General features: G+C 47.3%; 3 protein-coding genes across 3 annotated transcripts; 2 read left to right on the plus strand and 1 right to left on the minus strand.

Moving 5' to 3' along the window:
* Nucleotides 1-693: 693 nt before the first annotated feature.
* N7533_012940 (NACHT and Ankyrin domain protein) lies at nt 694-4,379 on the plus strand (the record flags this gene model as incomplete). The annotated part of the gene is made up of 6 exons (XM_057109590.1): nt 694-1,082; nt 1,157-1,221; nt 1,274-1,468; nt 1,526-1,550; nt 1,606-2,151; nt 2,237-4,379. 6 exons carry the CDS (start codon nt 694-696, stop codon nt 4,377-4,379), a joined length of 3,363 nt encoding a protein of 1,120 aa, XP_056953175.1.
* Nucleotides 4,380-4,780: 401 nt separating this feature from the next.
* Nucleotides 4,781-5,860, minus strand: N7533_012941 (autophagy protein 5; the record flags this gene model as incomplete). Its single annotated transcript, XM_057109591.1, has 3 exons — nt 4,781-5,184; nt 5,249-5,681; nt 5,741-5,860. The coding sequence occupies 3 exons, from the start codon at nt 5,858-5,860 to the stop codon at nt 4,781-4,783; spliced, it is 957 nt and encodes a 318-aa protein (XP_056953176.1).
* A 3,209-nt stretch (nt 5,861-9,069) lies between these two features.
* On the plus strand, nt 9,070-10,822 carry N7533_012942 (sugar porter family MFS transporter; the record flags this gene model as incomplete). Its single annotated transcript, XM_057109592.1, has 3 exons — nt 9,070-9,609; nt 9,688-10,089; nt 10,148-10,822. The coding sequence occupies 3 exons, from the start codon at nt 9,070-9,072 to the stop codon at nt 10,820-10,822; spliced, it is 1,617 nt and encodes a 538-aa protein (XP_056953177.1).
* Nucleotides 10,823-12,035: the final 1,213 nt, after the last annotated feature.

Here is a 12,035-nt window from a genome sequence, read left to right on the forward strand (position 1 = left end):
CCTATGCCATTATTGAGCTCTTTTCAAGCCAATTTCCTTTAGGGTAACTGAATGCACTTAGCGGTGAGCTGGCCTAAATTGGCCCCGAACCACCCTCTGCATGTCTGTGTTGTGATCACACCTTAGGCGGTTAGGAAATCCTTATAAGTGGCTGGTCGCCGGGGAACGTGCGAAGCCCCTCTGCCAGCCCTCACGGAAGAGCCTATGAGAGGCAGAAGTCCCAGGGCCGTATGACCCAGCATTATCAAGTCTTTTTCGCGTAACGCTTTGCTTACCCCCCAACCCCGGATGGAAACGGCTTCTTCGTGGGTCCCCGCTCGAATTCGGCTAGTACTCCTGTGTTTCAGGTAGCGCTTTGCTACTGAGTGTGCCAATCTGATTACTTCACGTACAAGGTCCTGCGCTGGTCAGGCCATTGCGTTAATGCAGGAGAGGCTCACATGGCTCCTAATGAGTAGCCATGTGTTCAAGGTTTCTAAATACGATATGGCTTTTCTAGTATTCAGTGCCGATCCGTCAGAAAATGCCCCGGAGTTTCCAGCGGCTTTCCAAACAGGCAATCGCTTGCTTCCCCAAAGCCGATCGGCGCCGTTGGCTTAGCGCCCATAATTTCCGCAAGTATGCCTTCTTAGCACATTTTCTTTCTCCTTAGAACATCAACTGCACCACCTGGTCGGCAGACTCTCATTCAATATGGCCAGCGGCCAAGCAATAAGAGGGCTGGTTACGAAAGTCTCTCGATCTATCCGAGCTGTCCTGCGCTGCGTAGGGGGGAGCAGAGAATCCCAGGAAGGATCGCAACGTGCCCTTCTTTTGCTGAGCGAGCTTCTCGATCTTCTCTGTCGACTTCAAGATCAGTTGGCCTGGGCAGAGGAAAAATGGATTGTGGATTCAGGACGTCTGCTGAGCCTCAAAGAAGGTCTTCATTGCTTTGAATCGACAATTGAGGCAATTGAGATTTATTTCCAGCCAGGTGGTGTCAGCGCACGTCTTTTCAGGAAACGTTTGCTGGAGGACACATTCATGCCGAGACTCGAGCATTTCAAAGCCATGATGGTTCTAGCCATGCAGCCCGAATCCAAGTATGAAACCCTTGTCTATTCTTGTTGGTACACATAACACGAACGATGCTGACCGAAATTTTTGTGTTTCAAAGAGAAAAGAACCGTGCCGAAGAAAAGCTTCGACAAATAATCCGTCAGTATCAGGAACTAGATTCAGGTAGGACCAGATATTCGTCACGAAAAACTTCATCTAACTTTCGAATTATTAGACTCCATCAAAGCCAACACCCCAAGTTGCGAAGATTTCAGCCACATTACATCTCAACTTACAACTAAAAGCTTTATGAGATTGGCACAATTTTGCAATCAAAGACAGAAGGGAACCTGTGACTGGATATTCGAGAATGAGATCTACAATAGGTGGTTTTTCGGTTGCTGTCGGACACTTTGCTGTGTTGCACCAGGTATGGCATTCCGATCAAGACTCCCGTGTGCAAATAATTGACTCGGACATTTTATAGCTGGGGCTGGCAAAACCTTTCTAGCGTGAGTCGACCAAGAATATCCAAAGCTGTGTTGTCTATCTAATATCGAAATTCAGATCTGCAATCATTGATAATTTGCAGCGGACCTTCAATTCTCCTGATGTTGCTATTGTGTTCATATTTGGCCAAGATGAGACAGAAGACGGCTCAGCTTCGATTGGTTTCTTAGACAAGATTCTTGCTCAACTTGTATATCGAAAGCGGACACCATCCCATGCAACTACCGCTTTGTACAAATCTACCTCCTTTCAAAACGGTGGGGCTTCTGCCAAGGCCTTTCAAGATGCAATTCGAGCGGAGGTCAATCAATTTTCTCGGGTGTTCTTCGTCATCGACGGCATTGACAGTCAATCTGAGAAGGAGCGTATTCTGAATCGCCTCCAAAAGCTTCCCGAGCACGCTCAACTTCTAGTTACGATGCGAGAGGCGAGGTATGCTTCGAAAGACGAGCATGTCTCATTTCTCGCTTCTGAAAATGATATCGGGACATATGTCAGTGCACGAATTGATCAAGACGAAAGCCTAGGCTCCTTGCTCAACCAATATCCGTCGGAGTTAAGAGCCGCAGTGGTTAAACAGGTTGTTCAAAAGTCACATGGCCTGTAAGATTCCCGAAAATTCTTCTATCTGAACAAAAATTGGAATATTAATCCATGAGATAATTTACTAACTATTTGTTGATAATAGTTTTCTTCTATCTAGACTTCATGTGGATCTGCTATCGCGCTGTAACGATGGGATTTTGCTTCAGAGAGCGCTTTTTCATTTACCGGAAAACTTGCATGACGCCTATGGCGAGTCTATGACTCGAATAGTCAGTCAGAATCATTATGCGAGTCGATGTCTGTACTGGGCTTTATACGCATGTAGGCCTCTGACTGTCTCTGAATTGAATTTTGCGGCAAACTTTGAACCGCTCAGCGGAACAACTACGAAAGACCAATCATCCACTGAGCAAGCACTATTAAAAGAGACTGCGGGCTTGCTGGCTATTGACCCCATGACTGGGCTAGTCCATCTTGTTCACAAGACAGCCAAAGAATATCTGGGTGGCCCGGCAGCAAGAGTCTTCTTCCCGACTGCTAAGAAAAATATTGCAGACACCTGCCTTACCATCATAACCTCAGATGAAGTGGTGGATGACTGCTACGCCACCAGCACAAGTAATGTTCGACAGCCTCGGGCCAACTTGCTTGACTATGCTACCACTTTCTGGGGTCATCATGCGCGAGAAGTGAGCGAGGATGAGCAAACTACGCAAGTTCTCATCCGTGCTTTTCTTAATAAGCTTTGCTGGAGAAGGCCACCTGGTGAAGTTCCTCTAGTCCCTGGGACGGAAATTCCGAAGCAACTGGGATTTGGGCGGTATTTTGCCGATTGGAGTGCTTTGCATGTCCTCGCTTATTTCGGAATCATGGGCAAAGCAAAGCGATTAATCGAACAAGGCGCCAACATCAGCGATAATAATAACCAGCTCGGCATTACAGCTCTTCATTGTGCAGTTCATCGAGGACATGAGGAAATGGTCGAACTTTTGCTCGAGAACAAAATCAATCTTAACGCTACAAGCAAAGAAGAAAATACCGCTCTGCATGTGGCTGCCGAACAGGGTCACCGCAAGATAATCAAGCTTCTACTCCATCGCCGAATCAACTCTCGAACTTCCAATAAACAGGGACTAACAGCACTTCAGCTGGCTGTTGGAACTATTCATGATGAAGCAACCGTTCCACTTCTCATAAAAAGTCGATTTGACATGGATGTTCAGAATACCTTAACGGGGAATACTGCGCTTCATCTTGCAGTGGAGCTGAAAAGGCCGAGAATTATCTCCTTCCTGCTCGAAAAGGGTGCCAACACGAACATTCTGAATAGAGATGGCATAACCCCACTACAATTAGCCTGCAGGATTGACAACTGCGAGGCGGTTTCACTATTGCTGGAACGCGGTACAAAACTGGATGTTCGCTCATCTAATGGCGAGACTGCATTACATGTGGCCGCAGCCGCTGGAAATTGGGCAGCCTTTGATCTTATCATTACTGGAGGTGCAGATATCAATATTTGGGATGGAGAAGGGGAGTCCTTGTTGCACAGACAAGCGCGGACGGCTTCAACAGTATCGATTGCCGCCCATTTGCTTTCAAAGGACGCAAATATTGAGGCTTGCAACTCAAAGGGATATACCCCCTTGCAGTATGCAGCTCTTGCTGGGAACAAAACAATGTTTCTTTTCTTGGTGGCTGAGGGCGCAAATATGGATGTTCACACGGCGAAGGGCGAAACCCTCCTTCACATCATACCCCCCCTGAACCAAGATTGCCTTGATATTCTTACAACACTCCTCGCCTTGAGATTTGATGTCAATGCCATCACATCCAGTGGCCTTACACCGTTACATCATCTCATTTTCAACCAGGGGGCCGTCTCCGACCCAGCCTGTGACAAAATCATCAACTACATTTCACTTCTTCTTTCTCACGGAGCAGATGTCAATGCTAAGCTGTCCTCAAAGACATCTGACACGGCCCTTCACTTGGCCGTTTCTTCCAAAATGCCCCGAGAAAGCATTGTTTCCTTTCTTATCAAAAATGGTGCCTCGTTGGATGCAAGAACAACAGAAGGAAAAACACCTTTGCATCTGGCCGCTGAACGTGGTCGACACGATATTTTCAAGATTCTTATAGAAGCTGGAGCGGATCCTTACCTGAAGACCGACCATCCGTTCAAAGGTAACCTGAACAAAAGCATGAAGGGGGAGAATGCTTTTGATTTGGCTCTTAGAAATCCAGTGAGCGTACTTTGGTTTGATGATGCTGGGGGGGTTTAGCCTCTCGTCGCCAGATCAGCGTGAAAGTCTTGCTACTACAATTGAATCCTTTGGGGTCGACTCTGAGCTTGACGAAATGGCAGGCGATACACTTGTTAACGAAATTGACTCCGCTTGGGGATCTAGGGCATCTACAACATCTACTTTGGATAATCCTTCTATCATTTCATCGTCGGTTTAAGATACCCTACTAGTATTCTTCGCAAGATACGTTGGTTTTTTAAACTTTTTCTTTTCTTTCGTTCATGGCATCTGTGCCTCGTTCTATTAGCGTTATTTTGTCACTCAAATCAATCGATATGTGATCAATCGCAGGCTTTAAGTCTCGGGTTAATGATAACTCCTTTGGAGAACAAGTTCGGGCGTAGACCGTTTACTTCATTTCGTGTCATATTACCAAGCTATCCCATCATTCGCACTACCACATAAGCCCATCCGTCCCCATAAGCAGCACTTCTAACAACCTCCTCAATTGGGGAAGACATAGGAAGCACAGCACCATGTAGAACAGGCTTCGCAAGAACTGGAGTCCGTCGACTGGGAAACAGATTGGGGAGGAGGTTGTGTAAAACACCGCCAATAGTTTGAGGCTGTGTGCTCGGACTTGAGCGGGCGCTAATAAATTGGCTAGACTGAATGCTGGAGCTTGGTATCAAAGGCGGAAGTGGCGACTGGACCACTTTCAGTGATGGGGACTCTTCATCTGGGGGAAGTGGCAAGAATATTCGGATTGGGACATTGCGGAACGGCTGTGAGGGTGGTGGAATGAGGATATTTGAGATGCGCTGAAAGGATGGAAGATCAACTAGCCGTTGCTATGAGGTTAACATACTGTTCGAATATGTCTTTCTCGGGGTTGTCTTGCTTACCGTTCTCCACTGCCTTCCAGAGGCCGGCGGAGTCTTCCTTGGAGAGACTCATGATACCTTTGGCTGTTCCGTTGCGTAGGAAATCCGCTTCTTTAACGCTGTTGATAAATGCATCATTCAAGACCATTCCCTCTGGATCAAGGCGGACAAGTTCTTCGACTGGCCAGTCACTGAAATGAACAGTCAACCGCCAAGGGAAGGGCGATTCAGCCTCTGGAGACTGTTCACCCCCAGGGGTGGTCTTTGAAGCAGGGTCAACCCCAGCATAAAGATCAAAAAGTAAGCCGATCGGGTAGTGCCATTTCAAAGGCACGCCTTCGAAGGCAAACCACCCTTGGTGGTGTTCGACGTCTGGGTTGATCAAAGACGATGCGAAGAAAGCTCGAAGCCTCGGAAGTAATGATGGAAGATATGAGACTCTCGAGAAAGAAATCTTCAATTTGTCAGAAATGAATTCTCATTGTGAATCAACAAAATGATGAAAGGTCATACAAGATATGGATTGGTCTGATCAAACGTCCGACTCTCCGCTGGAGCCAAAATGATTTCTAGCGGTATTCGTCCCGCCCAGATACTGCGCTGGATGGCAGGAAGGGATGCTTGTTTCTCCATGTTGATATTTGACTGGTAAAATTGATCAATTTCCAAGGCCAGATAAAAGAGAGATGTATTTAGTGGTTCTACATTAGCCACTTACCGAACCGAAGTTGATCTACTGATCCACAACTGATATATTCATGCCACGCTAGACAGGTCAGGAAAAGGGAAATTGGATCTAGACTACCTCAACTTAAAGGAAATCATGGTCAAATTTTTCAAAGGTCACATAGGCTCTTGTGGCTCCTCATCTTTGTTGACGAGTGAATGTGGAAGTTGAAGCTGAATGTGAAGTGGAAAGCGAAGGTGGAGTCACACCCCACTCACGTGATCTTAAGGTGGTGTGCCTGGAACGTGACTGTCAACGTCAACAAACAGGCAACTTGTCTCTACCACAACTCAACTCGATCAGATCGATCTCTGACATCATTTTTGTGTACTTGAATTCACACTGATTTTAAAACTTCAAATTTTCTCCGGTCGGGCTAGCCGCTTTACCCACTACCAATTCCCCCTCGGGGATGTGATATTCTCCAGCTTCTCCAGGTCTAAGACCAATTTCTCGATTTTGTTTCGTCACGCCTCGCCGGGATATTTTGCAGTGAATTCCCTGGCTTTTACCACGATTGAAACATTTACTATGACATGAAATACACTCTATAGCCCTGTCAGAGTCCTGACTCTTGAGGACCACGCCGCCATTTCCCATCGCTATAATCGCTCGTCCATACTTCTTATCCAATTCTAGCGTATGCAAACGCGCGGTCTAATCAACCGGGTTTCAAATCGCCTCGTTCAAGCATAATGGCTGCCGTCAACCACTTATACAGCTACTTTATAGACAGAGGACGTCCTTGTTTTTTATACCGAAAGCAGTCACCCGACTTCCAACCTTCATGCTTCAACATTGCTTCCGAAATTCCTTTTTCAAGCTCATAATACATTCTACGGGGTTGGCGATTTCTGCTGGTTCTCATCCCAAGGAATACAACGGTCTCAACCGTACGGCGTGTCCCCTGCCATCGATGTGTGAGACTTCCAAGGTTGGCCTGAATATTGTTTGACTAGGACCATATTTGAGCTAGTCATTTCGTCAATTCTTCTGTCGGGTACGATGGATCTTTTCCAGGATCCTGTCCAATGGATGTCGAAACAAAGTTGCCATGTCACTTCCGAAAGCCATTTGGTGCCGATACCTAGGTACATAGAGATCTGGTCTCCAACATCAGAGGAGCAAGCGCCTAGGCAGTACTACTCTCATCCGTTTGTACGCTGCGAAACACTAGGCTTCCCGTTTAACTCACGTACATGATTGGAGCGTTCCTACGTAGGTAGGCATCTCAAATATTTAATGGGTATACAGGTTAGTTCTTGCTTCGATGTACGCCCAAGGTACCCATCTCTCCTGCGTTATTCAAAAGTGCCATCGATCACCTTTCATGGCCACGGAAAATAGACTGCGACGATAGTGCATGGTTGAATGCCGTCCGGGGCCAGACATTTTGAACAAACGTCCGAGTCGCTTAGAGACCGGCCTTTGAGTGGTTCTGTTGTCACTCGCGTTTGGTCGCTGGGTGGTGCGCCATGACAGATAGAATTATCATACATAACTTCACTCATAATGAAACAATTTAATTGTTACCTTCCAATTCGCTCGGCCCTTCGGCGCTGAATATTTGCATCGCTCTCTTTCGCTGCTTCGATGCCGGCCGGCCCGCAAAGGTGGCGATGGCTACACCGAAAGCGGCCCGAAATGAGCTTAATTTTGACTAATTCGAATTCTTCACGGCCAGATTCCTCGGCATAGCTGATTTTTGCCCTAAGTGGTGCCCCCTATTGCAAAAATCTGAATCCTCACATGAGATGAGATTTCAGTTTTTGCTTCACCGGTGACAGTAAATAGCCTTACTCGGCATTTGTTTCTCCACTTGGTGTCAATTGCGTCCACCCGCTGAATGTTCCCGAAGGTCCTGCTCGGCTTTAATTCTCGAAAAAGCCAAAAGGGCCAAGATTCAACAAAAAGCCAAGGTGGCTAAAGAGAAGATATCGGCCGGCTATTCGAATCCCATCACTTCTTACTTGGCTGCAGCTTGGCCTCTGCAGAGCTCTCTATTCCGCGCACCTCGTACTCCGTACGGGGTAACCCCTTCCCCCCATTCTTCCTCCTAGGTTTTAAGATCTTCCTTGCGGGTTGCCGATCGGAGCGGAGATGACGATTAAGGGCGACACGCCGCCACGGGTTAGATCATTTTCTCTCGAAACCCGGGGGCCATTGGAAGAGCATTCATGCTTATGCAGAAATAAACTACTCCGCCACTGAGCTTGATCCAATCATAAACGCTTAGACCTATATCTGCTTTTCTACACGTGATCGGAACCGGTCAACCTGCCTATTGAAGTTCCAAAGGTTTGCAGCTCGGCAACCTTCCGACTCCACTGATGGTTAAGGGTTCTCCCCGTGGGCAACCTACAGTAGGTTTACGGAGAACGCGTAGCCCACGCGAGACCAATTCAGCCAGTTGAGAAAGGGGTATTCTATTAACAAGCCCAACTGGACTGTGCATGTCCCTGTCCAGTGCCCCAGCCCCCACAATTCTGATTCCGCTTGATCCGGGGACAATCTCTATGCCCTATGCATTATTACGCAGATGTGGCGATGAAGGTTGCCCACCGGAAAATGCCCCTCCCATTTATCCATCCAACGGGTAAACGCAGACCTCAAAGAAGTAAGGACCTAGTAGCAGTCATATATCCATTAGAGGACCGCCAAGGTACCGGATTATTCCCAGAGTGGCCGCCGAGATTCTCGAAGGGATAAAATTCCTTGTTCAAGAAAAATTCCAGCCAAGGAAGTAGGGTTCCGTATTAGATATATACTGGTGGCCATTCGTTCTCCCCGGCTGAACGTTTCAACCGGGGAAAACGCTACCCCGGCCCAAGGTTCCCACCCCATGGGATCAGAAATTCTCCAAACCTTCGTAGCCTCACTTCAAACCCCATAATACTGCCCCAGAGGATGGGGTTCTACGCGACGTAACTTGTGGGGGTGCATTCGTTAGGGACGGATTTCCACCCACCCACAAACCCACCGAAAGTGGGAGCCTTTACTACTTAGGGGCCCCATCCCTTCTCAACTTTTCTTTCCTTCATCTTATACCTCGAAAAAATTTTCGCCCCTTCCCCCCCAGTCATCCTCAATCTTCTAAGTGTTACACTTAGCAGCCATGGGTGGTGTCCTTCATCTGGTCGAGGACCGACCAACTCCTCCTTCGGTTTACAACTGGCGAGTCTACGTCCTCGCCCTCGTGGCATCATGTGGTTCCAACATGATCGGTTATACAAGTGCCTTCATCGGTACAACAATCACATTGACCTCTTTCAAGCAAGAGTTTGGTCTCGACAAAAAGACCACGGCCGAGCAAAGTTTGATCAGTGAGAACATCGTGTCTCTCTTCATCGCCGGTGCCTTCTTCGGTGCCCTCCTCACATACGGCCTGAGCCACTGGCTTGGCCGTAAGGTCTGTTTGATGATCGCTTCTTCTACCTTTGCTCTTGGAGCTGGCCTGCAGTGCGGTGCCAATCACAACCGCGGACTGGGCATTCTCTACGCTGGACGTGTCTTGACTGGTCTGGGTACCGGTGTTGCCTCCAACATTGTTCCTATCTATCTCTCCGAACTTGCTCCCCCTGCTATCCGTGGCCGACTGGTCGGTCTGTATGAGTTGGGCTGGCAGATTGGTGGTATGCTGGGTTTCTGGATTAACGTAAGTCAAATTGATCGACATTTCTCCTTTGGACGGGAAAAAAAATGGACCTGAGACTGACCGGTATGATGTTTTCAGTATGGCGTGGAACAACATATTGCACCTTCCACACAACAATGGATCATTCCGTTTGCTATTCAATTGGTCCCGTCCGGCATGATGTTCATCGGATCCCTCTGGATCCGGGAATCGCCCCGTTGGCTTTTCCTTCACGACCGCCGGGCTGAGGCCATGAAAAACCTTACCTGGATTCGTCAATGCGATGCTACTGATATTTACATCACTGAGGAAGTGTCTGCTATTGACCAGGCCCACGAGAATCAGCGCAGCACCGTTGGATTTGGTTTCTGGAAGCCATTCAAGGCCCTTGGTGCTCGTCCCAACTTGATGTGGCGACTGTTCCTTGGATGTATGCTTTTCTTCTGGCAGAATGGCTCTGGTATCAATGCCATCAACTACTACTCGCCTACCATCTTCAAGGTAAATTTATATTACTCCCGTCTTATCCGGAGCGCTCATATACTAATGATTTGTGCAGAGCATTGGTGTCGAGAATAACACTGTCAACTTGATGACCGGTATCTTCGGTGTGGTCAAGGCCATTATGACGTTTATCTGGCTGCTGTTCCTTGTCGATCAGTTCGGTCGCCGGAACCTTCTGCTTGTTGGTGGTATCACCGGCTCCATCTGCATGTGGGTCATTGGTGCTTATATCTACGTTGTTGCACCGCAAGACAACCCTACCAGCTCCCTCAACGGTGGCGGTATCGCCGCTATCTTCTTCTTCTACCTCTGGACTGCCGTCTACACCCCCACCTGGAACGGTACCCCCTGGGTCATCAATTCGGAATTCTTCGACCCCAACTTCCGTTCCCTGGCTCAGGCCTGCACAACTGCCAGCAACTGGCTGTTCAACTTCCTCGTCTCCCGCTTCACCGAGCAGATGTTTGAGGCTATGGGCTACGGCGTGTACTTCTTCTTCGCGTCTCTGTCCTTCCTTGCCTTCTTCTTCGCCTTCTTCCTCATCCCCGAGACCAGCGGTATTCCCCTGGAGAAGGTTGATCGTCTCTTTGAGCAGAAGCCTATTTGGAGGGCGAACAAGAAACTCAAGGAGATCCTCAAGGAGGAGGAAGAGCAGTTCCGTTTCGAAATTAAGGACCAGGCTGTCCACACGGAGAACACTGATGATCGCAAGCCTGAGGAATATGCTTGAACAACATGGCTTGAACCATAAGCATAAACTTTTGTATAGATTTATAGATTCGTACATAGACTTACGTTTTTGACGATTAAGCGTGACTTCTTTATCATGCTAGATGAATTTCATTCTACATACCCTGCATAAACCCTTTTTTTCCACTCTCCCTCGTACTAGAAAGTCCTACATCGGTGAAGAGCTACATGCAGCGCAAAGCTCAGGTGTGCGGAAAGTCTTCAAATGCAGACTAGATGGTGGTAGTTGAGATCAAATGCAGAGATGAGTCCGCCAAAGTGCACAAGAGTCGTAATGACTACGACTAGTACTAGAAAATGGAAAACCTTATGAGAAGGGCATCCCATGATATCAATCTTCCAGGTACTGAGCGTTCAGGTAGTATATGTCTAAAGCCACCTGGGCAGTCATCAGACCTGTTTCCCATGTCATTTCAGGGTTGTCAAGCCAACCTTGGAACTTTAAATGCAACGACCGACCGTATAAAAAAGCTACTAGAAGTACTAATAGTGTGGATATATATTTTTGAATGCAAACCAATTTGAAGGTTGATTATATATAATACTGGATTTTCTACTTTTCATACCTAATTGCTGGTACTACCTAGGTCACGGTATCCATTACTAGTACATGATCCCGGGGTCAATAGCAGATTATGGGATAATGTGTTATTGTGCTATCAGGTTATTTGGTATGTGATCTCTGGTAGCCATGAAGTTAGGGGGATGGATGGTATGCATGAGAAAATTAGATATGCGATCGCGAAAAGCAATTTTGCCTCCTATAACCAAAGATTGAAAACCAAATATCAACCAGCTCGCGTAGCTCAGTTGGTAGAGCGCGGCACTAGTAATGCCGAGGTCTTCAGTTCAAATCTGGACGTGAGCATTGTCTTTTTGTCATTCCTGCATTGTTTCGAATGCAAAGCTTTTTTATGGACTCGTACCTTCGGTAAACTGTAAAGGTCAAAGCTAAGTGGCGGATATATCTTTTCTCTCTTAATGACAGGCGTTTTAGACTGTATTTTGCAATATGTGCCAGGTGCCCAGGTGGCGGGCATTGTCATTGTAGATATTTTCACGCCCGCAACCACAACCCCTGCGTTCAATTAAATTTCCACGGTCCAAGGCTTATTTACCAAACGCGTTGTGATTAGAAAAACTATCATGGGTAACCGAATTTACCCTTACTCTGAGTGTAGCTTCGCTTCAAC

The sequence above is a fragment of the Penicillium manginii genome (genome assembly GCF_028828005.1).
Source record: "Penicillium manginii strain IBT 31320 chromosome Unknown utg000010l:1.0-1143873.0:1.0-1144522.0, whole genome shotgun sequence".
NCBI lineage: Eukaryota > Fungi > Ascomycota > Eurotiomycetes > Eurotiales > Aspergillaceae > Penicillium > Penicillium manginii.